The 21,549-nt window shown below is 38.2% G+C and overlaps 1 protein-coding gene across 1 annotated transcript in view; it reads left to right on the forward strand.

Moving 5' to 3' along the window:
• The window catches only part of b4galnt4b (beta-1,4-N-acetyl-galactosaminyl transferase 4b), a 174,902-nt gene that overhangs the window by 59,567 nt on the left and 93,786 nt on the right, over nt 1–21,549 (forward strand). Inside the window, exons 4-8 of the mRNA XM_073835917.1 lie at nt 1,463–1,561; nt 12,883–12,978; nt 13,326–13,416; nt 15,864–15,964; nt 18,959–19,026. Of these exons, the coding sequence (XP_073692018.1) occupies nt 1,463–1,561; nt 12,883–12,978; nt 13,326–13,416; nt 15,864–15,964; nt 18,959–19,026 (455 nt within the window). The remainder of the gene's footprint in view (nt 1–1,462; nt 1,562–12,882; nt 12,979–13,325; nt 13,417–15,863; nt 15,965–18,958; nt 19,027–21,549) is intronic.

A 21,549-nucleotide genomic window follows, 5' to 3' on the forward strand; every position in this document is an offset into this window, starting at 1 on the left:
CTAACCATTTCTTTACCAATTTTGGTGTGTGTTTTGGGTTTCCCTGGTCCACCGGCTGAAAAACACCTCCAAAACATTAGGTTCCCACCACCATGTTTGACAGTGGGGACGGTGTTCTTAGGGTTGAAGGTTTCTCCTTTTTTACGCCAAATGAAGGCTACATCATTGTGGCCAAACAATTCAATTTTTGTTTCATCTGACCATAAAACAGAAGACCAGAAGTCTTCTTCTTTTTCCAGATGAGCATTTGCAAAGCCCAAGCGGGCTTTTGTGTGCCTTATCTGGGGAAGTGTTGTCCTACTTGGTCTGCGTCTGTGGAACCCAGCGGTGTGCAGTGTCCGTTGGACTGTCTGCCTTGAGATGTTGCCACCAGCAGAGCCCAGATTCATCAGGATGGCCTTGGTGGTGATCCTTGGATTATTTTATACCTCTCTCACTATCCTCCTGGCCAGCACAGGTGTCACTTTTGGCTTCCGACCACGTCCTCTGAGATTTTTCACAGTGCGGAATGTCTTGTATTTTTTAATAATACTTTGCACTGTAGCCAATGGAACTTTAAAACATTTAGATATGGTCTTATAGCCCTTTCCTGACTTGTGAGCAGCCACAATGCACAGCCACATGTCCTCAGTGAGCTCCTTAGTCTTAGCCATGACTGTCCACAAACCAACAGCAGAGAGCTTCTGTTTTTCACCTGTTGAGTTGATTAAAACAGCTGTTCCCAATGAATCAGGGTAATTAGGATGCTTTAGAACAGCTTGGACTATTTGGAATGGTATAGAACTTAGGATTTTCCCATAGACTGTGACAGTTTACAAAGGGTATGAATAATTTTGGACATGCCACTTTTTGTTTAAATGTAAATAAAAGCTGAGAAATATTTTTTTCCACAATGATGCCTCTTGTACATCGTCTTATTATCTTTTGGGAGAAGCCTGTGCCATTTCCGGTCAAAAGAAACTTGCTGTGTATGTGTGTGTGTTTAGCCTTTAGTCTATAAAAAGGTTAGTTTAAAATAAGCTTTTATATATATATATATATATATATATATATATATATATATATATATATATCAGCTTATTTTGTGCATGTAAACAATCTTTGTTAACAAACAAAAATAATTGGCAAACGCAAGTCCATATTTCCATTATGAATATGAAATCCAAACTGATGTTTCCCAACAAACCTTATTTAGTCTCTATAAAAATTCCTTTTGATAAACAATGCAAAGTGGACATATGCAGAGGTAAATATATCCTGTGAATGACGAATACTGTTATAGTAAATTATTAATTTAATGTCATCTGGTTAGTTCTAGTAAAAAAGGACTATTATATCTTCAGTATCTGTATTGAACATGATTATAGTAAGTATAGCGCAGCCGCTGAGTGTTGCATGAAAATGTCTATGAGGCATCTCTTTATGTAGGGTCACTGAGCTCTCCTTGTTCCTGCTGTTTCAGGGAGAAGAGCTCAATGAATCTGCTCAGGAGAGCCGTGCCAACACTGAGATGCGCAGACTCCTTGCCCAGAAGTTCCTCAGGTTGCCATGGAAACCAGAGGTAAAGCATTCTTTTATAGTGTTAGATACATACACTTTAGTTTCCGACACAGAAGAAATGTGTAGGATAATGTGCCTTGATTTCCGTTCACTCTTCTCCGTTATTAAAACTGCTTTTATCTAACCCACACTGACGGTGTGCAATTTAGCTGTGGATCTCTCAGTCTCTCTCTTTGTGTGTGATTTCCTTAGGGAGGCACATCCTCCCATAGCTCTGCATCCCTCCAGGAATCGTGCTAAAATTACATGAACAGGTGGCCGAAGAGACGAGAGAACAAGAGGCGCTGTATTGATGATGAACCAGCCAGTTCTGCTCAGCCCTTCTATCTTGTTCCAGATATAAATGAATTAGACACTCACAAACACCTGAATATCAGGAATTAACACTCTGGCATTAACACTAACAACGACTATTAGTAGTATTACAGTTTCTTTCTGTGAGGACTGTTGTAGGAACAGATCTTACCAGGCTGCTGAGAATTTTCGCACCAAGAGGGGACTATTTTTGCGTTTGACTTCTATCTTAAATCCTCAAAGGATTTGAGGTGACTTTTGTAATTTAAGTTCATTTCTTACTGGTTCTGTCAGTGAGAGCTGAAGTCATTGGCATCCTCTGAGCCCAAAGCTCAAGTATAACCTACCAGACCCATTCACAGGTCTAAATCTGGTGCAGTTGAGACATTTCTTCTGCAAATCATTTGCTTTAAACAAAACATTTGTCATCATTTGCTGATGCTCATGTTACTCCAAATTCTTTGTCTCTCCAAATTCACAGATTTTTTTCTGTGAATGTGCAAGACTTCCGGTTCTGTATGGAAATATAACAAAGTGCACTATGTTCACAATTAAGATAATACATTAAAATAATATGGTAAGACACACCAGTTTGCAATATCAAGCCGTAAAACGAGCTGAAAACAAGCTAAAAATAGCTTGAGACCGGAAGCCTTGCACATAAAATTTACAAATGGCCACCCTTACTCTTCTGAGAAAAATATGGTGAGTCATTTTTTTTTAAGGAACAAAATGTCAAATCTGCTCCTTTCTACACCGTGACAATTCAATTTCACTATGAACTATTGCAGGTGTTTTTCTTTCTAAGTGAGCCAGGACTAGCCCAAGTGCCCTTTTAAAAAAAAATCTACTTAGAATTAGTAAACGACTTGGAATTGAATTTTTATACTAACAGCAGATGTTTTTACAGTATTTACTACATTAAAAAGCATTCATTATCTGGCTTGTAATTATTCAAACAGCCCTGTGGAATAAGACAGTGTTATTTAAAAAGGTCATATCATAATATATATTATACAGTATGTCAAAAAAGTGAGTACACCCCTTACATTTCAGCAACCATTTTAGTATATCTTCTCAAGGGACAATACTATAGAAATGAAACTTATATTTATATATATATTAGAGTAGTCAATGTGCAGCTTGTTTAGCAGTATAGATTTATTGTCCCCTGAACATACAGCCATTATTGTCAAAATAGCTGGCAACAAAAGTGAGTACACCCGAAAGCCCTGCTGAAAATCGTGGTGCATCACACACTACAAGATATTATTAGGATTATCATGCCGGAGGGAGGCTTCTTGCGATCTCACGCAGCCCATCGTCATTTCAGCAACTATATTACATATGTGAGTTTGTGTGTTAGCGCTTTCTACACAAAAACTAAGGTAGACCCTTTACAATTCCGGATGATATATTACTCTTACCTTTATGAGAAAAAAATTAAGTTTCACATCGCACAGGTACTTCCACATCCTTCAGTGCGCTTCGGCTTTCCCTCTCCACACAAACGATTTGATATATGCGCCTAATAGCACACATTTATCTTAAAACGATTAAACTAATTCTAAATGATTAAACTAATATTGTGATATGCTTTAAGTTTTTTATATCTATGGATTTTAATTTAAATCGTGATGACTTGAGAGGGCTAAATTGATCTGTCTGCCACTGGCCGCTTGGTTGTTACTTTAAAAAACAAAATCTTGAATTTAACAAACAAAAAGTGTTCCAATTATATTTCTAAATTAACTTTATAAACTAAAGAAATGAAAATAAATATAAACACTTTGCTATTAAAAACAGCAGCTGTGTAATGGGGAAGAGAAAGAGAAAAAAGACGGGCTCGGGCCAGTAATTCTGATGAGCTGTGGGACATTTTTGCAAGGAATGTTAGTTTAATTACCCATTTAACATTCTTATTTACTTTACTTTAATTAAATACTTTCTTATTTAATTTTGTTCTTATTATAATTCTTATTCTTTAAATTATTTTAGCGTTTTGTAGGCTGCTTGTTCATAGACGGAGGTGCTAAAATAAACACGCACGTATGTTAATAATGTTTACATATATATCAATATTATAATTATTAATGTATTCATTTATATATAATTATTATAATTATTAATTATTAATTATATATAATAAATAATTTATATATAAAACACCGCATCACCGACGGTAGTAAAATTCTGCCACCGTCATAGCCATATTCAAAACTGAGACGATTTCACCCAGCAGAGCTCCTCTTTCTCCTAACGGTTGTGGTACGTTTTCGACACATTATACAGACAGACAGTGTTAACTCCAGAAGCAGTTTCCTCCATTTCCACTATCCAACGGACCATAGCAGCTGTTTTGCGGTCGCGCATTGGCTCTTGTGAAAGTACTGATGCAAGCACATAGCCATCATCATCCCAATTTAACATCTTAAATATCAAACATGTTTGATATAAATTGGGGCAGCCCCGATTTGTGTGCGAGCAAATCGGGAAGTGCAAGATTCGATCTGTGAATGCCTCACCTTACAAGATAATCCGCGCTGAACATCGGGACTGATCGAGGTGCTCAACAAGATTTTCGCTCCGATTCTCGGGAGGGGAAAATCGGGGCAAAATCGGGCTAAAAATCCTGTAGTGTGAGCCCGGCTTAAGTGAACTTGTCCAAAGTGTCAAGATATTGTGTTAGCACCATTGTTATCTGGCACTGCCTTAATCATCATGGGCATGGAATTGACCAGAGCTGCACAGGTTGTTGCTGGGATCCTCTTCCACTCCTCACAGAGCTGCTGGACGTTAGACACATGGTGCTTCTCCACCTTACGCTTGAGGATGCCCCACAGGTGCATAATAGGGTCCAGGTCTGGAGACATACTTGGCCACCCCGGAAGGCAGTTGTCAACTTGGTGGTGTGTTTGGGATCATTATCATGTTGAAAACTGCCGTTCGGCCTAGTTTCTGGAGGGAAGGCATCATCTTCAGAGTGTACAGTACATAATGGAATCCATGTTTCCCTCAATGAACTGCAGCTCCCCAGTACCAGCAGTACTTATGCAGCCCCAGACCATGATGCTTGAGGTGAAGCTAAGGGATCCACAAGCCAAGGTGGAGATGACAAATGGAAAGTTCAAATGATCCCAGCAGCAGTGTGGAACCACTGGATGAGTCGATGGACTGAAGGGAGACAGCGAAGGAGAGGGCGAGGAACTAGAAGGAATCCTGAAATGCCCAAGGTGACTTGACGACGAAGGTGACTTGGTGCTCAATGACAAAAGAGATTTGGTGCTGGACAACAAAGGTGATTTGGAGCTGGACAATGAAGATGACTTGGTGCTGGACGATACAGGAGACTCGGTGGTAAGGAAGATGACTTGTACTGAAACAGAGATGAGGTAGACAACCTGGAACTGGACTGAACCTGGAACTGGACTGAACCTGATTTATAACAGGATGGGATCAGAAGAGATGGTAGACCAGGAAACCTTATATCATTCATCTCAAATTAGTTTGTTCAGACCCATTCCTTCCTTCACACAACAAAGTGTCAGGAGTATGGGCAGGTCTTCAATCCATGCTGGGCTCGGGCTCTGGGATGAACACAGCCCTGGTGAACACTCTGTAGGTGCATAGCTGAAGGCTGACTGGGCACAAGGTCAGAAGTGGAGCTGGCATTGTCTTCATTAAAGAGGCAAGCGGTGAATGGTGAGAAACACTGGACCAGCACCTACTCCACATATTTGGCAAAACTCCCTCAAGGAGCTTCCATGGACAGGCGTGCCTTTGGTCACAAGTGTGGGAAAAGACGCAGAGCAATTGGGTGATCTAGAAACTCTCTTGTGTGGTCCTCGAGGGAGCGATCCCTCTGCTCAAGCAGAGAAGTTGAACAGGAGGTATATCCATTTTTCTTGTCTTCTGCTGTCTTTAATCTCTTTAGAAACAGGGAACAGGTGTGAACTAATCAGAAACTCTAGTGACAAATGAGACCTCAGGCAAAGACTGTGACAAAGAAAACCATGACTAGAAACTAAACAGAACAAGACAATGAGTCTTTTTCAAAACCACAGCCCTTTCTATGCAGTTTGGCCATTTGTCCACACCAAACGTAGTATCAGGTCAAAAAAACAAAAACAAACCTTTTCGAAAGCCCCTGCCAGGGTAAAGATTTTCAGAAACTCAGGTTGCAGTGTTGGCATGTAGCTGGTGAAACCAGAGATTTTGGCTTGTGGCATTGGAGTGCATGCTTTTTTCAGGCTTCTGATTGGCCAACATGGCTTTACGGTTAGGGTTATATCGCCACCTATTGGTTTGGCATGCTTTTGACAGCGTTTTTGCATTTTCATGTGGGCAAGATTTTATTTTATTTTTAAAGGAAGGAGTAAAAACTCTGTTTATAACATTACCTGTATACGTGTGGACTATGCCTAATAAACTAAACAAGATTTGATTGTGACAAAATGTCTGTTTCAAATAAATGCTGTTCAAAATTGACAAAATAAGAAATGTTTCTATAGCTTTCATAGACCCTACATCAATTTCTTTTCCTTTTAAGATCAAGAAAATCTTTCATGGTATAACCATTAAGCAACATTTTTATATACTGTTCATGAAGGAGCTTCAATACTGTAGCCAGCTGCTGCTGTGAAGCTCTTTTCTAAATACTGTTGAAAACACTGAACCTGACTCCACTGTAGTAATACAGATCGATAAGCCAACAGTCCTTATCTCCTCTCCCCACCTCGCTGCCGTAGCAGGCTAGGAGACACGACACTGTGTGATAATGAAGAGACAATGATCAAAGAGGGTCCCTGACCACACGCTGCCCCCGAGGCCCCCTTCCTTTGGGCCCTGTGACAGATGAGCTCCTCGTTCGACGATGAAGTGTCAGGTGCAGGCAAACCCTCCAGGAAGCTACAAGAGCACGGAAGCTCTTTCGAGGCGTGTGATTTAGGGAGCACCAAATGCCAGAAATAGCAAACGGCACACAGACGTCACAGAGGAGTCCTTGCGCTGTCCCATTCTCCCGCTGTCTGTCTCATTGGAAATGTGTCGAATGTTTGTCAGATGCTTATCCAGGATGATACACAACAAAGGAAAAAAAATACCCCACTGCAGAGATAACCTCTGTTTTTATCTGTTGATTTATGTGCTTCCCTCTCTGTGTTATTGAATGTCATTATATGGCCAGTAGGAATAACCGGGCTGGGAAATCTATCATCGGGGCTTTGACTGGAAGCACAGCAAGATGACTCTGACAAAAGATCTCAGGCCATTCATTCACACTCCATATGCTGCACCATAAGATGTTCTTATCATGCACCGCAGAATGTAATTTGGAGTTACTTAAAATTCAGAGATAAAGGGAAGATGAATGCTATTAATTTTGTCTGATAACAGAAGATTCACAGGTATTTATAGCATACCTTCTTCTAACAAGTACAGACAAGTCTATTTCTGATACACAATGGACCATTTAGATATTTTTATCATACCTCTAGAGGATTATAGTAGCAAATCCCATTTTTTATGATTTATGGTGCATTTGTATTACACTGCACATTTTTATATAGATGCTGTCACATTCTCCTTGTTTCCCCTTGCGCAAAACAAACCAGGATGACAGTTATTCCTCTATTCGGAGCATGTGAAAATTTAAATAGTACACTTGATAATGCCCAAAGCTAAATCCACCTTACCACCTGTGACTGCACTGTACTCTATCCTCGACTGAACTTTTGCCATGTGTGAATGTGCCATGGTGATGGAGTGGCACAGCCCAGTGTGCCCGTGACAGCTGTAACCATCCCCACGATTCTGTGGCGTCCTGTCCGCCCACTCTGAGTGGGTGGGATGCCAGTCCCACCATCCACACCAGCTGCAATTATAGAGGCTAAATTTAAACATGGCTGTGCAGCGAGAGACCTAAACAACTGACAGAAGGGGCTAGAGCAATCTAATGTGAGCTCACCTGCATGATGAGTAATGCCTGTCTCTGTCACCGCCACCACCTGCATTACAGAAAGATAAAGGGTGGTGGAGAATTTGGTACATGAAGATTTGCACAGACTTACCACGCATTTCCAGCTAAATCCCACCACTGCTGCACCAACTCATAAATTCTTCATTAAATCGTGAGCATGAAGTAGCTGGAAATGCGTCGCCCAATTTTCCTGTTTGTGACAATTTGTGTTTTCTGAAAGCATTGCTGCATATCCAATAGACATTAAATGACTCTGAAAACTGTGAGCGTTGTGGCACATCCAGCTTATCAGTCCAAAACATGATAATTATACTTTCCCTCCTTCTTAGGAGAAAAATATATTCTTGATATAAGGTCACTACATAGTTTACATTGCAACTGATGTTAAAGAAATTTAAGTTCACTCAAAAATAAAAATTCTGTTATTAATTACTCACCCTCAAGTTCGTTCAACTTCAGAACACAAATTAAGATATTTTTGAAGAAATCCAAGACCTTTCTGATTAGGGCTGTCATGATTCCTCAATTCAATTCGAGTACTCGATTTAAAAAAAAATCACTGACTGCAATTTACCTGTGTCAAGTAGGAGGTGGCATATTTTACGGATGAGAATCCATGAAATGCCTTATTAGACCATTTTCCAAAGCTGCTTGATATAATAAACCCATTTAAAAATTATAAGCATAATGCTATTGTGAATTTACAAACTCTACGAGTCAATTAAATAAATTTATACTATGGGGCCGTTGAATGCTTGAATCTGATTGGCTGACGAACGTTCTAATTGTGTGCATTATTTTCAGGGAAACGCACGCGAACGTAGTTCCAGGCAGCACTTGACCGCATCACATGTCTATATCACTTATAAAATGACATGTTATTTCCATGTTTTTGCCACAATATTACATTTTATTATGTAATCACATGCTCTATTTCTCCCACTCTCTCCCTTTTACAGACACACATACAGTTTGCACACACGTTAGCATACGCACTAATGTTGTTAGCGCTGTTCTGACGATTAACCATTAAAAAACTACATGCAATTTCTCACAAGTGAGGTAGCAACAGCGTGGTCTTGAAGAAAATGTTTTTATTTAATTAAAGTTTCATTATTAGTAGAGACAATGCTGCCAATTACTTTTGAGAGAGGTAATTCACAAGCTTAATCTCTCTCACCCTCTCTCTGTTTGTCTGCCTGTCTGTCGGTCTGTCTAAACTTCATTATTCGGTGCTCTAGTTTGCTCTCAATGGCTCAAGTGTCATTACTAGGTCTAAATAACATTTTGGAATTTGCAATGAAGGCTTGGGATGAGCTGCGTAAGAAATTAATCCTACTCACAATTGCGTTTTAAGGACAAAAATTGGACGAATGTCTTGAAATATATCATCTGATCGATATCTTGAGGTGTGGTAACTGTAGTATAAATGGAATAATTGACTTCGGTCCATTGAATTCTACAAAAATAATGCACACCCGAAGTGTAACGGCCACTCCACTTTGCGGTGTGGCCGCATCACAACCTCTGGTGTGCGTTATTTTCTAAGAATTTAACGGCCAGTCGTCAATTATTTCTTACATATGTAATGCGGTCCTGTTCACAGTAAATTCTGCTCCAGTTATCATTTACATGTGTGGAGCAACTTAAAATCCATTTCTGCATATTGCTGTGAGTTTGAGTTTATTATAACGTCTAGGAATGCCATTTCATCAAATGTTCATTGTGAACTGTTTATCGCGACTTCAAAATAATGTGATGTCCACATATTCAATAAATTACAGTGGCTGCAGCATTTATGCGGTAAAGAAATGGTCAAATACTAAATATTAAGTGGATTGGATCGCGCTGTAAAGTGTAAAAACAATCGTCAGGTTATTGGCACCCTCTGTGGTCATTTGTTATAATGCATAATGTACATTAGTTCTATTGTTTATAATACATTGCGTTTTTTTAACACTTTTGTTCAATAAAACTATATGATTACTTGCTTTTGATACTTATTTGAACTAATTATTATTGACTCATTACTTTTATATATGTTTTTAAAGTAATTTTAAAGTCTATTGTTCAGTTAGGTCTACTTTTTATTACCAAAAAAATATTATCTGATTACACGATTAATCGTCAGAATAATCAACTGATTTCTCGATTGCCAAAATAATCAGTAGTGACAGCTCTATTTCTGACCCTTCATAGACTACCATAATCAAGGCCCAGAAAGGTAGTTAGGACATTGTTAAAGGGGTCATCGGATGAAAAGTTCACTTTTACATGTTACTTGAACATAAACGTGTGTTGGCAGCGTGTGTACACATCTACACAATAATGATAAAAATCCAGCCAGTGTTTTTTTTTTTTTTTATCTGTAAAAACAATTTCCCCTTTTTCAAATCAAGTCATTCTCAGCTTCTTGTCTGTGTAACATCACACCGACAGAGGCCGCTCCCACGATAGACTGATTGACACTGGCATCTTAGACCCACCTTGAATGAGCTGTAATAGTCCAATTGCCATTGTTTCGATGCCGGAGGAGGGACGTAGACAAAAATGGCTCCAAAACGATTGAGGTGTTCTGTTGTTGGTTGTAATAATGAACAAAGTAGTCATCATTTACTCCAGACACCTAAGCCACTGAAGACACAGTGGATGACTTTTGTTTGTGAAGGGAATGCGCTTCCTGATCTACATAAATGCGCCTATGTTTGCGCAAATCATTCGTAATACAGCTTCACTTACAACAGAAGTGAGTAAATGGTTTTTTTATGAATCTTTGCAATCACCTTTCCTAATACCGTGCTAGTTAGCAAGTTTTGCGGCTAAATGTGGCTAAAGTAAACACGTTAAAGTCTCTCAGGGCATGGCTTGTCCATCCACAGAGAGAAGAGAGGGGCGGGGTGAGCAGAGCTCATTTGCATTTAAAGGAGAACTCCGGTGTGATATTGACCTAAAGTGTATTGAATCATGATACCGAGTGTGAACGTACCTTGCATATCTCATCTCCTCTTGTCCACTGCTGTCCGAAATCTGGGGTCAGTTAGCCGATGCTCACAACAGCTTGTCAATGAGAGTCAATGGGGCATCGAAGCAGTCATGTAAAAAAATCACAGTTTTATGCCATTTACAAGGCACAAAGTAGCGCCACACTTCATCGGTAGACTTCCAAGGGCCCTGACATTTAAAACGAGACATTGAGAACTCATAAAAAGCACCGGTAGTTTATTTACGAGAAGATTTATACAGACAGTAACTGCAAGATGTTAAGCGATCGCCGCCATCTTGAATGTAGTCACGTTAAGTCGAGTGACGAGCAGGAAGGAACGTATCAGGTTTTCAACTTATCAGGTTGTTGTTTCCTTCCTGCTCGTCACTCGTCTTATCGTGACTACATTCAAGATGGCGGCGATCGCTTAACATCTTGCAGTTACTGTCTGTATAAATCTTCTCGTAAATAAACTACCGGTGCTTTTTATGAGTTCTCAATGTCTCGTTTTAAATGTCGGGGCCCTTGGAAGTCTACCGATGAAGTGTGGCGCTACTTTGTGCCTTGTAAATGGCATAAAACAGTGATTTTTTTACATGACTGCTTCGATGCCCCATTGACTCTCATTGACAAGCTGTTGTGAGCATCGGCTAACTGACCCCAGATTTTGGACAGCAGTGGACAAGAGGAGATGAGATATGCAAGGTACGTTCACACTCGGTATCATGATTCAATACACTTTAGGTCAATATCACACCGGAGTTCTCCTTTAAAGTAACTTCCAACAAAATGGATTGATTTTTTCAGACCTGATTTTGACAAGATAAAAGGGTGTTGTTTTACACTACCGTTGAGAATATTTAACCAAAGTATGTTTTAGACTTTTCATTAAGACCCCAAAGAATCATATCCACTTGTGGAAAATGGGCATCTGATGACCCCTTTAAAATACTCCATATGGTGTAGTTAGACATTTGCCAGTAGGTGACCAACTGGACAATTATCACCAGCCAAACCCTGCTCTTTTGATTAAAACCTGCACTGTTATTTTAAAAATGCATGTACTGACTTTGAATTCAGATATTTATAGTTCATTAACAGTTTGCTATAAACCAACTCATCACCGCCTTGCCTTTGGGGTAACGGCATATTCACAGATCCAATTTCAGATATGTTTGTTGCAGGGCTGTCCTGTACATAATCTGGGTCTGTGTGAAGGCCTGGGGCTCTGTTCTCACCTCTAAATCAAGTGTTAATTCAGCCACCTGGCTATATTAATAGACATCCCATTTATGGCCTTATGGGTTTAATGTAGCATGAAACTTTTTGGATGATAGAGATCCCTTTTTCAATAGCGTCATTGAAGATTGTGACCACAGGTTTTTCTAAACATTGTTATTTTATCCATTTAGTACACACCATAGTTCAAAAATTATATTCTTGGTAAGAAAACCCTTAACCAAAGGGAAAAACAACAATTCTTCTCCACCTGTATCTGTGTAACATGTCCTAGTCTTGTGAGCAGTTTTTATTTAGCATGCAGGAGGACCCCCACCTCAATCTAATATAGCACTTTTTTAAATTTCCTAAGGAAATGTATGCCATTAAGGTACATTAAGGCAACAATGTATTTAGATTTTTTAAGAAACAGTTCACATTAGTAAATTTATTTGTCCCATTGTGCCTGTTTTGAGTGCTGTTTGACGTACTTACATTTATGCATTTGGCAGTTGCTTTATCAAAAACAGCTAAAAGACAGAGGAACATAAGCAATTCACATACAGTAGCCAACAGCATTTGCATATAATACCAGGTTTATTAGAACCTAGATAAGGTAATAAGCAATGCAAAGAAGAAAAAAGAGAGGAAGTGCATTGGTTTAAGTAATGGATTGACAGTTTGTAACAGATAGACAGTAAATTAAATGTTTTTGTTAACATAGTTCATTTTTTACTTATTTTGTGAAATGCTCTATTTTTTAATCTCTGGACAATTGATTTTTCCTTCATATTAATACTGGTTATGCATGAAGTAAAGGCTGATTCTCTCTCTTTTTGTTCTCGGTCAGTATAAAGGTCAAGCCAATCTGCATGTGTTTGAAGACTGGTGTGGCTCATCTATCTCCCAGCTCAGGAAGAATCTTCATTTTCCTCTCTACCCACATGTAAGACCAGACATTGAAAGTAAGAGTTTGATAGAACAATTCAGATTAACCTGCTTGTTTGACTTATGAAATGTATTCTGGATACTCTAGGCAGTATCTCATTTTCAGTATTTCCATTACCAAATCTCAAGGTAGGTCTAATGTTTGCTAGGGGCAGGATGTTTTGCAGACAGAACTAATATCTGTTCTTTTCACCTTTGCATTATCACTAAACCTTTGTTGTGGAGCTGTCTGTGTATTCTTCTTAGAAGTCATTTTGAGGTGTGATTTTGTGAATTACTGCTAGTGCCTTGGGTTTAAAAGTGAATAGGCCTATAGATGCTTTTATATTTAATTCTTCCCCGCAGACCAGGACCACCGTGAAGAAAATTGCAGTGGCTCCAAAATGGAAGAATTATGGCCTTAGAGTCTTTGGATTTATTCATCCTTACAAAGACGGTTAGTGTATTTAATCAAGTTTTTGTTACATTACAGGGGTTACTGTTGCATAAAAATGTAGTACAAAGTTATTGTTTGCATACACCTTGCAGAATCTGCAAAATGTTAATTATTTTACCAAAATAAGAGGGATCACACAAAATGCATGTTATTTTTTATTTAGTACTGATCTAAATAAGATATTTCACTTAAAAGACGTTTACATAATAGTCCACAAGAGAAAATAATAGTTGAATTTATAAAAATGACCCTGTTCAAACGTTTACATACACTTGATTCTTAACACTGTGTTGTTACCTGAATGATCCACAGCTGTATGTGTGGGGTTTTTTTAAATAGTGATAGATGTTCATAAGTCACTTGTTTGTCCTGAACAGTTAAACTGCCCATTGTTCTTCAGAAAAGTCTTTCAGGTCCCACAGATTCTTTGGTTTTTCAGCATTTTTGAGTATTTGAACCCTTTCCAACAATGACTGTATGATTTTGAGATCCATCTTTTCACACTGAAGACAACTTAGGGGCTTATATGCAACTATTACAGAAGGTTCAAATGCTCACCGATGGAAAAACAATGCCTTAAGAGACAGGGGTGTAAATTTTTGAACGGAATTTCTTATTTTGCCTAAATGTCATATATATATTTTCCATTTAGTACTGCCCTTCAGAAGCTACAGAAGATACTTTCATGTTCCCCAGGAGACAAAATAAGTCAAATTTACCCTGATCTTCAAATTCAAAAAGTTTTCACCCCCAGCTTAATGCATGTTTCCTTCTGAAGCATCAGTGAGCATTTGAACCTTCTGTAATAGTTGCATTTGAGTCCCTCAATTGTCCTCAGTGTGAAAAGATGGATCTAGGATCTAAAAATCATACAGTCATTGTTAAAAAGGGTTCAAATACACAAAAATGCTGAAAAACCAAAGAATTTGTGGGACCTGAAGGATTTTTCTGAAGAAGAGCAGGCAGTTTAACTGTTAAGGACAAACAAGGGACTCATGATTATCACTAAACAAACAAACAAACAAACACAGCTGTGGATCATTCAGGTAACAACACAATATTAAGAATCAAGTGTATGAAAACTTTTGAACAGGGTCATTTTTTTTAAATATCTTATTCAGGTTAGTACTAAATAAATAAAAAATAACATGCATTATCTTTTATTTTGTTCAAATAGTTAACATTTTGCAGATTCTTGCAGATAAACTTCAACTGTATTTATGATCCCTTTAAAATGTTATGGATTTGCTCTCATCATAATTATAATCAAATCATGCTGATTTAATTTCTAGTGCCTAATAAAAAATATATTATATTTTACGCCATTGCTGTGCATTCATGTCCAGGTTCAGTAACTAAACCAGTATGTCCTATAGTGTGTAAAAATAGGTTATGAAATAGCTTGAGATAGCCAAAACATCCTAATTTAAAACTGATTGCCTGGAAATGATACTGTCAGTAGTAGAGTTCCTTCTATCAAAGCACCATGTGGTTTATTTTCTTGTTTTTGCGTCAATGTCATGCTACATGATTCAGCTTGTTAAAAGTTTAGGATGATAAACAGATGGCTTGATAGTCAGCTGTAGCATTTTATGATACAACTTGGACTGCACTGGGATTTCAAGCCATTCAGGTCTTGAGACAGCATAGCAGATCCAAATTATTATATTGCCTCCAGCCTGTTTCACTGCTGATTGTTTTTGTATTGGACTGGAGTGTTTTCTCCAAATATACTGTGTATGTTTATTTAAAATGATTTGTCATCTCTACATATTTTCTTCTAACCTACTATGAACTCTATTTCTTTTCCATGTTGAGTCACAGGCATTACTGAACCTTATAATAATAATGTTAAAAGTGATTCATGCACAATTCCAGGTTTTCAAACTTTTGTGCTGTACCTTCACACACATACAATACACATACCTTAAGGTTTCTTTGTGTTCAAAGTGTTCCTCAAAGAAAGTTTGAGTGAAGTGTAAGAGACCTAAACGTTGCCCAAGCTGACGTCTAAAGGCACACAGAAAATGCTATTTCAATAGATCCCCTACAGTCAGCAAATTCTGCACACTCTGCCTAACCTGATAAGAAAAGCTGCTGTGAGGACTACTGTATGAGCCTTGATGCGTGCAGGCGTGCTCGTGTTTGCGGGGAAAAAGTTATGAGATTGTTTTCATTAGCAAGTAACTAGGGTCGCTGAGTCAGGCTTTTGACTGTGCCGCACAAGCTCGCAAGACAATAAGAGAAGGAAAAATGATTGTCAGTTTGAGAACTACTGACAAGCAGAATAAAGCCACTGGGTAGCACTACTGGGCAATATACTGCTGTGAGATATCTGTGACTGACAGAACAACATCTTATCAAAGCAAACTTAGAATTCAGAACCTGCAGGTCAGGTCATAAGGTTATGCAGTACAACTCTGTAAATAATAAATTATTTATTTCAGGGGATTTCCAGTTTGCCATAGCATCGGATGATAACTCTGAACTGTGGCTAAGCTCGGATGAGAGTCCGCTCAACGCCCGGCTGCTGGTGTACGTTGGACAGGTGTGTACTATGATATATGACCCTTTAAATGAACCAGGCTGCACTTCTGATCTATCCGTCTGTCTTCATGTCTATCTATAGGCGAGAGTAGGGTAAGATGAGCCATTTTGTACTTATGTGGGCCTCATGATAAGGGAAAATGAGGCAGAAGTAAAATGAAAGTATCTGAAGTAATTTCAGGATGTTTCCTATCATTTTAAATTATCAGACAAAGGTTTCTAATATGGCTTCTCATAAAAAAAAGTGTTCATGTGGCTCAATTTTCCCCAGGTTAGGGGTAAGTTGACCCGAGTCAGTGGGTAAGATGCACCATCTGGATGATAACTGACCATTTGACTGAATCTGATTCAAACCCATGTGAAATTTTACAGGTAATTTACCTCTTTTAAAAACTTAATCAAATTTCATTTTACAAATGGTCATATTTATTTTCTTAAAGCTAACTTAAACAAAATAAAACTAATCAAATTAAGTTTAATTATTTTCTATCTGTATTTGTTTGCATTTCTGAAACACTATGTTGAACACCAAAGTTTTAACCTTCCCAAAAACAGACAAAACAGAGTTTGTTGAGTAAAATTAAATAAAATCTGAATTAAAATGAATGAATAAATGTCACAGAAACTAATCATCTTCTGGTTCTCAGAGAAGGAGAAGCACTTGTAAACTGTCCCTATCAAATAAACTGCAAATAATATGTATGTATATATATATATATGTGTGTGTGTGTGTGTGTGTGTGTGTGTGTGTGTGTGTGTGTGTGTGTGTGTGTGTACCTGGTATTCATCACGTTGTGGGGACCAAATGTCCCCACAAGGATAGGAATACCAGTAGATTTTGACCTTGTGGGGACAATTCTCAGGAAACAGGCTTGTAAATCATGTACAATGAGTTTTTTTGAGGAAGTAAAAGTTTGCACAATCTCCTGTGAGGGCTAGGTTTAGGTGTAGGGTAGGTGTAGGGCGATAGAAAGTACGGTTTGTACAGTATAAAAACCATTACGCCTATGGAATGTCCCCATAAAACATGTAAACCCAACATGTGTGTGTGTGTGTGTGTGTGTGTGTGTGTGTGTGTGTGTGTGTGTACCTGGTATTCATCACGTTGTGGGGACCAAATGTCCCCACAAGGATAGGAATACCAGTAGATTTTGACCTTGTGGGGACATTTCTCAGGTCCCCATGAGGAAACAGGCTTATAAATCATGCACAATGAGTTTTTTTGAGGAAGTAAAAGTGTGCACAATCTCCTGTGAGGGCTAGGTTTAGGTGTAGGGTAGGTGTAGGGCGATAGAAAGTACGGTTTGTACAGTATAAAAACCATTACGCCTATGGAATGTCCCCATAAAACATGTAAACCCAACATGTGTGTGTGTGTGTGTGTGTGTGTGTGTGTGTGTGTGTGTGTGTGTGTGTGTGTGTGTGTGTGTGTGTGTGTGTGTGTGTGTGTGTGTGATAAACTAAACCAGTTGTGTAATCACATTAAAATACCAGTTTATACTTCAGAGATTTAACGTAACTTCATGCCTTATCATGGTGGAGTCAGTTAAAGTGCTGGCTCAACTTACCCCACAGGGTTTGGCTCACTTTGCCCCATTGCTGGCATTTTGAAAAAAACTACTTGGCTTGATTTGCATGGTTTGTATATGTTGGGATTAGTAAGGTTTTTAATGTTTTTAAAGACGTTTCTTATGCTCATTAAGGCTGCATTTATTTAATCAAAAATACAGAAAAAAATAATATTGTGAAATATTATTTTTATTTAAAATAACTGTTTTCTATGAATATATTTTAAAATTTAATTTATTCCTGTGATACGAATCTACATTTTTAGTATCATTACATTATTTTTTGGAAGCTGTGATACTTTTTTCAGGATTCTTTGATCAATAAAAGGTTAAAAAGAACAGAATTTTATTTAAAATAGAAAGGTTTTTTAACAATATACACTACTGTTTAAAGGTTTGGAGTCAGTACATTTTTTATTCTTTCTTTTTTTGAAAGAAATTAATACTTTTATTCACCAAGGATGTGTTAAATTAATAAAAAAATTGATAGCATAGATTTACATTGTTAGAAAAGATTTATATTTTGAATAAATGCTGTTCTTTTTAACTTGTTATTCATCAAAGAATCCTGTAAAAAAAGAATCACAGGTTCCACAAAAAATATTTGCCAACAAAACATTGATAATTCTAATAATAAATCAGCATATTAGAATGATTTCTGAAGGATCATGTGACACTAAAGACTGGAGTAACAGCTGATGAAAATTCAGCTTTGCATCACAGGAATAAGTTATATTTTGAAGTATATTCAAATAAAAAACATTATTTTATATTGTAATAACATTTTGCAATATTACTGCTTTCTGTATTTTTGATCAAATAAATGCAGCCTTGATGAGCATAAGAGACTTCTTTAAAAAACATTACAAGATTATTGATTACTGATCCCAAACTTTTGACTGTCAGTGTATATGCATTAGAAATAATTTTATACCTGGATGAATTTGCTTTGATGTAACAGCCATTACATGTGTTATGTTAAAAAAAATTTAATTTTGTGATTTCAAAATATATGGTCACATGACAGTACAGTGTACAGTTGCCAAGATACAGGGGTGGGTCAACTTACCCACTGGCTCAACTTACCCCACTCTCCCCTATATTGTTCTATAATTCTACCTGTGTTCTATATATTTATCTATCTATCTATCTAGACTGTCTGCTTCGATGATTTTTTACGATTTCAAACTTTCACATGAGGATTTATCAAACCAACATTTAAAGTTCAATTCATTTTATTCTGCTTTCTTACATTCAGATTCAAAAGTCTGCTTCCTATTTTCTACATCAGTTTAGCTTCAAATTCAGGAATTTAGAATTTAAAATGCATTCTTAGTTCTATTATGCATAGCACAACCTTGAATACTGTGTGTCCTGTGCGTGTGGCTAGAGATGAGTTAAAGTCTCTCTTGTCTGTTGTCACATAGCACGGCTCAGAGTGGACGGCTCCAGGAGAGTTCAGCAAGTTCAGATCTCAAACTTCCAAACCAGTGCGGTGAGTGTCATACAGCATATGTTTTCTGGACCCTTTTCTGTTGCCTCCTTAATTAAATGCATATTAGGAGAATATGACATACTGCAAAAACTTGCCAGCTCATTGCTTTATACAGTATTACATATGTTAAGTATACTGTGGATGAGCAGCAATGAGTGAAACAAGATCACACAGTTGTGCTAAGCAACACATTTGCTTGTCATTTCTCCTCCAAATGAACAATTCACAGGTTATTTTTGTTTTGTTTTGTTTTTTTTCATTTGTCACATTTAATATTCAGCAGCAGGTTTGAACATGAAAATCCATCACACATCTATTTTGATTTGTAAAGTGAGTTTAAATAACACATGCCACCAAACTTTGTGAGTGTTTCAAGATACAATATCTTACAAAAGTGAGTACACCCCTCACATTTCAGCAACCATCTTCTCAAGGGACAATGCTATAGAAATTAAACTTAGATATATTTTAGAGTAGTCAATGTGCAGCTTGTATAGCAGTATAGATTTACTGTCCTCTGAAAATAACTTAACATACAGCCATTATTGTCAAAATAGCTGGCAACAAAGCTGAGTACACTTGTCCAGAGTGTCAATATATTGTGTTAGCACCATTGTTTCCTGGCACTGCCTTAATCATCATGGGCATGGAATTGACCAGAGCTGCACAGGTTGTTGCTGGGATCCTCTTCTACTCCTCACAGAGCTGCTGGACGTGAGACACATGGTGCTTCTCCACCTTACGCTTCAGGATGCCCCACAGTTGCTTAATATGGTTCAGGTCTGGAGACATACTTGGCCACCCCATCACCTTCACCTTCGGCTTCCTCAGCAAGGCAGTTGTCATCTTGGTGGTGTGTTTGGGATCGTTATCATGTTGGAAAACTGCCTTTCGGCCTAGTATCTGGAGGGAAGGCATCATGTTCTGCTTCAGAATGTACAGTACATAATGGAATCCATGTTTCCCTCAATGAACTGCAGTTCCCCAGTACCAGCAACAGTACTCCTTACCAGGGCATAACCACACATGCTGGACACCACCTGAGCCAAACAAGTTTATCTTAGTCTAATCAGACCACAGGACACGGTACCAGTAATTCATGCTCTTGGACAGGTTGTCTTCAGCAAACTGTTTGCTGGCTTTCTTGTGAGCCAGCTTCAGAAAAGGCTTCCTTCTTGGAACGATGCCCATGCAATCCAACTTGTTGCAGTGTGCGGCATATGGTCTGAGCACTGATCTTCTACTTTTGCAACCTTTAAAGCAATGCCGGCAGCACTCATGAATCTGTTTTTTGAAGCCAGGTTCTGCACGAGATGCCATGTTGAGCATCCACTGGTCAGTATGAGAGAACTGTAAATAAAGCACCAAATTTTAACTGCTCTAATACAAGATACACAACTTTGTATGGTCCTGTCAAGCAGACAAAAACATAAACATGATGAATAGGACATGTGGCTTTGCATGGTTAAACAACATACTGCTGTTATCACTTAGGGTGTACTCACTTTTGTTGTCAGCTATTTAGACAATAATGGCTGTATGTTGAATTATTTTCAGAGGACAGTAAATCAGTACTGCTATACAAGCTGCACATTGACTACTCTAAAATATATCCAAGTTTAATTTCTATAGTATTGTCCCTTGAGAAGATATACTAAAATGGTTGCTGAAATGTGAGGGGTGTACTCACTTTTGTGAGATATTCATCCATTCATTATCCAGTCATTAAATCCAGCTGTGTAAACCTCACACTTTATGCCCGTAATCAATGTAAAGTTGTTCCAAGTCTTCAAAGACAGCACACGCTCAACTTCACTGTTAAATGAACAAACGTCAGGGAGAGTTACTATAACAAGCATGCTACCCAATAGGTGTCCGTACTGACAGTGTGATTGTGAATCACAAGGGACGCATTAAATAGTAGTTTGTCAGAGTGAAGTGTCATGTCGTCCGTTTTAATCGCCCTTGTCGGTCTTCTCCAGCCACCGCTGATTGGTGCTTCAGTGGAGCTTCAGTGTGAGTGGTGTGTGCCGTTGAATTATTCATCAGCAGTGTCAGTCGAAAAGCGAGCGTGTACATGTTCCAGAATATTTTAGTGCCAATAAAAAATGAGCATGCTTATTGGCACTCCAGAGGGAAACACAGAGAAGTGCCTCCTCTTTTCACTGAGCTTTGACATTGGCCTGGCACCGGTTCAAGCTGCCACAAGAGTGTCTTTGATATCCTGTGCTTTTCTAGTTGAGGATGTCAGGATATAAACTTTTTTGACTTTTATTCAACTCAAGTTAGAAGACTTTCTGTCTACCTACCTCAGTTCTCTGTTTGCTTTCATTTTGCCCTTCGATTGCAGCTTGTTAGTTTGGTGACATAGACAGAGCAGAGTAGGCTGTTGCGTTGTAAAGATTTTACAGCGTAAACAGGGCAGACGTCTAACAGGATCGTCTGGAAGTCCCACAGTTGCTGAGCAAAGTAATGCACTAATGAACTATGGTGAAAAGTTTACAGAGCAATCAAGAGGCGAGA

Source organism: Garra rufa, chromosome 3 (assembly GCF_049309525.1).
Source record: "Garra rufa chromosome 3, GarRuf1.0, whole genome shotgun sequence".
Lineage (NCBI taxonomy): Eukaryota > Metazoa > Chordata > Actinopteri > Cypriniformes > Cyprinidae > Garra > Garra rufa.